At 37.9% G+C, this 2,081-nt stretch overlaps 1 protein-coding gene across 1 annotated transcript in view; it reads right to left on the bottom strand.

Annotated features, from left to right (window-relative positions):
* mipol1 (mirror-image polydactyly 1) overlaps positions 1-2,081 on the bottom strand; it is a gene marked incomplete in the record, with an annotated part of 36,873 nt that overhangs the window by 34,196 nt on the left and 596 nt on the right. Inside the window, 1 exon segment of the mRNA XM_014022130.1 lies at positions 1,160-1,251. Within this exon segment, the coding sequence (XP_013877584.1) occupies positions 1,160-1,251 (92 nt within the window).

Below are 2,081 nucleotides of genomic sequence, written 5' to 3'. Positions count from 1 at the left end.
CACACACACACACACACACACACACACACACCACTACCACCTCAGAGCTGTTTCCAAACCCACAGCTCAACACCGTGCACGTTCCTTCAGTCAGCTGGACGGGCAGTGAAAGTGTGCATCAGATAAAACTCGATGGTTTTAAACCAGAGTTAACAAGAAAAACATTGAGTTTGTCAGTGAAAAAAGTGACTTTAGTAAATATGTTGTTGTTATAAGCTTGGGAAAAGAAGCTGAAATTAGTTATTAAATCTAAAAAAATCAGGAAAAACAAAAAAGTATAAAAATGGTAAATGCATCAAAAAGCTAAACTAAAAGAATTGTAGCAAAAGAAATGAAAGAAACAAAATGCTAACAGCTACAAGAAACAAAATGCTATATAAACAGCCAAAAAGTATTTAAAAACTAGCAAAACATAAGCTAAAAGCTAACTTCTTTCCCTCAGCTTCACTTATATTTCATCTAAAGACAACAAAAACCAGAGTTTAAATTAATCTCTTGACTAAACCACCTGTTAGCTCTCAGCTACGACCACGCTAAATTTAAGCTCAGTGTCTGTAAGAATCCCTGAGTTGTAGACATTTTGTGTTTGATGTGTTACTTACGTCGTCCATCTTGAATCAGTTTATCTCAAACCAAATGTTCATCCATTCATCAACCTGAGAGCCTGGAGAATATCAGCCCAGTGGTCGGGGAGGTATTTTGCTAACAGATAAACAAACAAAAATGTGTACTTCTAGCCTTATAGTACACACTTACATTCAGTTCTGTAGTCTGACCCTGACCTTTACTCTGACACTAACAGTCACACAAAAACGTTTCTCCTTGTTAGAAGCTGGTTTTGGACCCCAGAAGGACCAGTGGTCCTGACCAGGTCTATATGTGACCCAGAAAAGGTTCTACAGCTAAAAAAACAAGTATGAACTCAGAAATAATCAATAAGAAATAAATTCTATCAGAAGTAGTGATTAGAGTGGAGCTGTTTGAAGAAGCACTGCGCCCCCTGGTGGACAGACTGACTCATTACATCATTAACTGAATCCTTTTGGACTGATTTTAAATATTTCAGACCAAAGATTAACCTTCAAACTCTATTAAAACATAGAAACAATCAGTAGTACAGCTGTACTAATACTGTAGTACAAATACAAGCCTCACTTACCTCTGTACATGTCCACCAGAGACTCCTTGAGTTCCTTGCTGGGGCTCCATGCAGACAAACTGGTCACATCTGGGTTCTCCACAGAGTTTTCACTGGAAACATTAAAAAATACAACAACATGTTTACATCTGGACACACAGGTGAGTCTTACCTGTCAAGTGTTTTCATCAGGAACCAACAGGAACAAGTTAAAAAACACGTTTCAGCAGGAAAATGTTCACATTTAGATGTAGATATTTTAAAACTCTGAAGAAGCCAAACCTTTAGATTCACATTAGAGAAACACTTCCTGTTAGACCAGTTCACTTCCTGTCAGACCAGTTCACTTCCTGTCAGACCAGTTCACTTCCTGTCAGACCAGTTCACTTCCTGTCAGACTAGTTAAACTAACTAAACAATCGGTTTATGGAGGAATGATACTAGAGCCAGACCACAAGACCTGGACCCAGACCTGAGACCTGGACTCAGACCTGACCAATCAGAACCTTGACCACTAGGATCTAAAAGGACAGGTGATGTGTTTCCAATGCACCTGTCTGTTAGCAAAATATCTGCTGACCTGATGAACAGATTGAACAGATGTAGAGATGTGTCTCTACAACTGATCCACTTTGAAGTCAGCCACATTCAAAATGGCCGCCACAGTTAACTAAACTTAGCAAACACAGAAATGGTTGGAACTCGGTGAATTTGATAGATTTTTGAGCTAAGTTTGGTGTCAGTCAGGGTGGCCCCCCCAGTTTTATCCTCGAGTACCCAGGTTTTTTCCTTTTTCAACTCTCCTACCGATTTAGGAATAGAACCTCGTAAATATAAAAAAAAACACTGATTTTTTAAACAATTAATAGTTAAAACATTAATTTATATTTTATTTAAAATAAAAAATTAAATTAAAATGAAAATGTAGCACCTCTGAATAAGG

This window comes from Austrofundulus limnaeus, unplaced genomic scaffold (assembly GCF_001266775.1).
Source record: "Austrofundulus limnaeus strain Quisiro unplaced genomic scaffold, Austrofundulus_limnaeus-1.0 Scaffold318, whole genome shotgun sequence".
Classification (NCBI taxonomy): Eukaryota; Metazoa; Chordata; class Actinopteri; order Cyprinodontiformes; family Rivulidae; genus Austrofundulus; species Austrofundulus limnaeus.
This window is presented reverse-complemented; position numbering and strand designations above follow the sequence as displayed.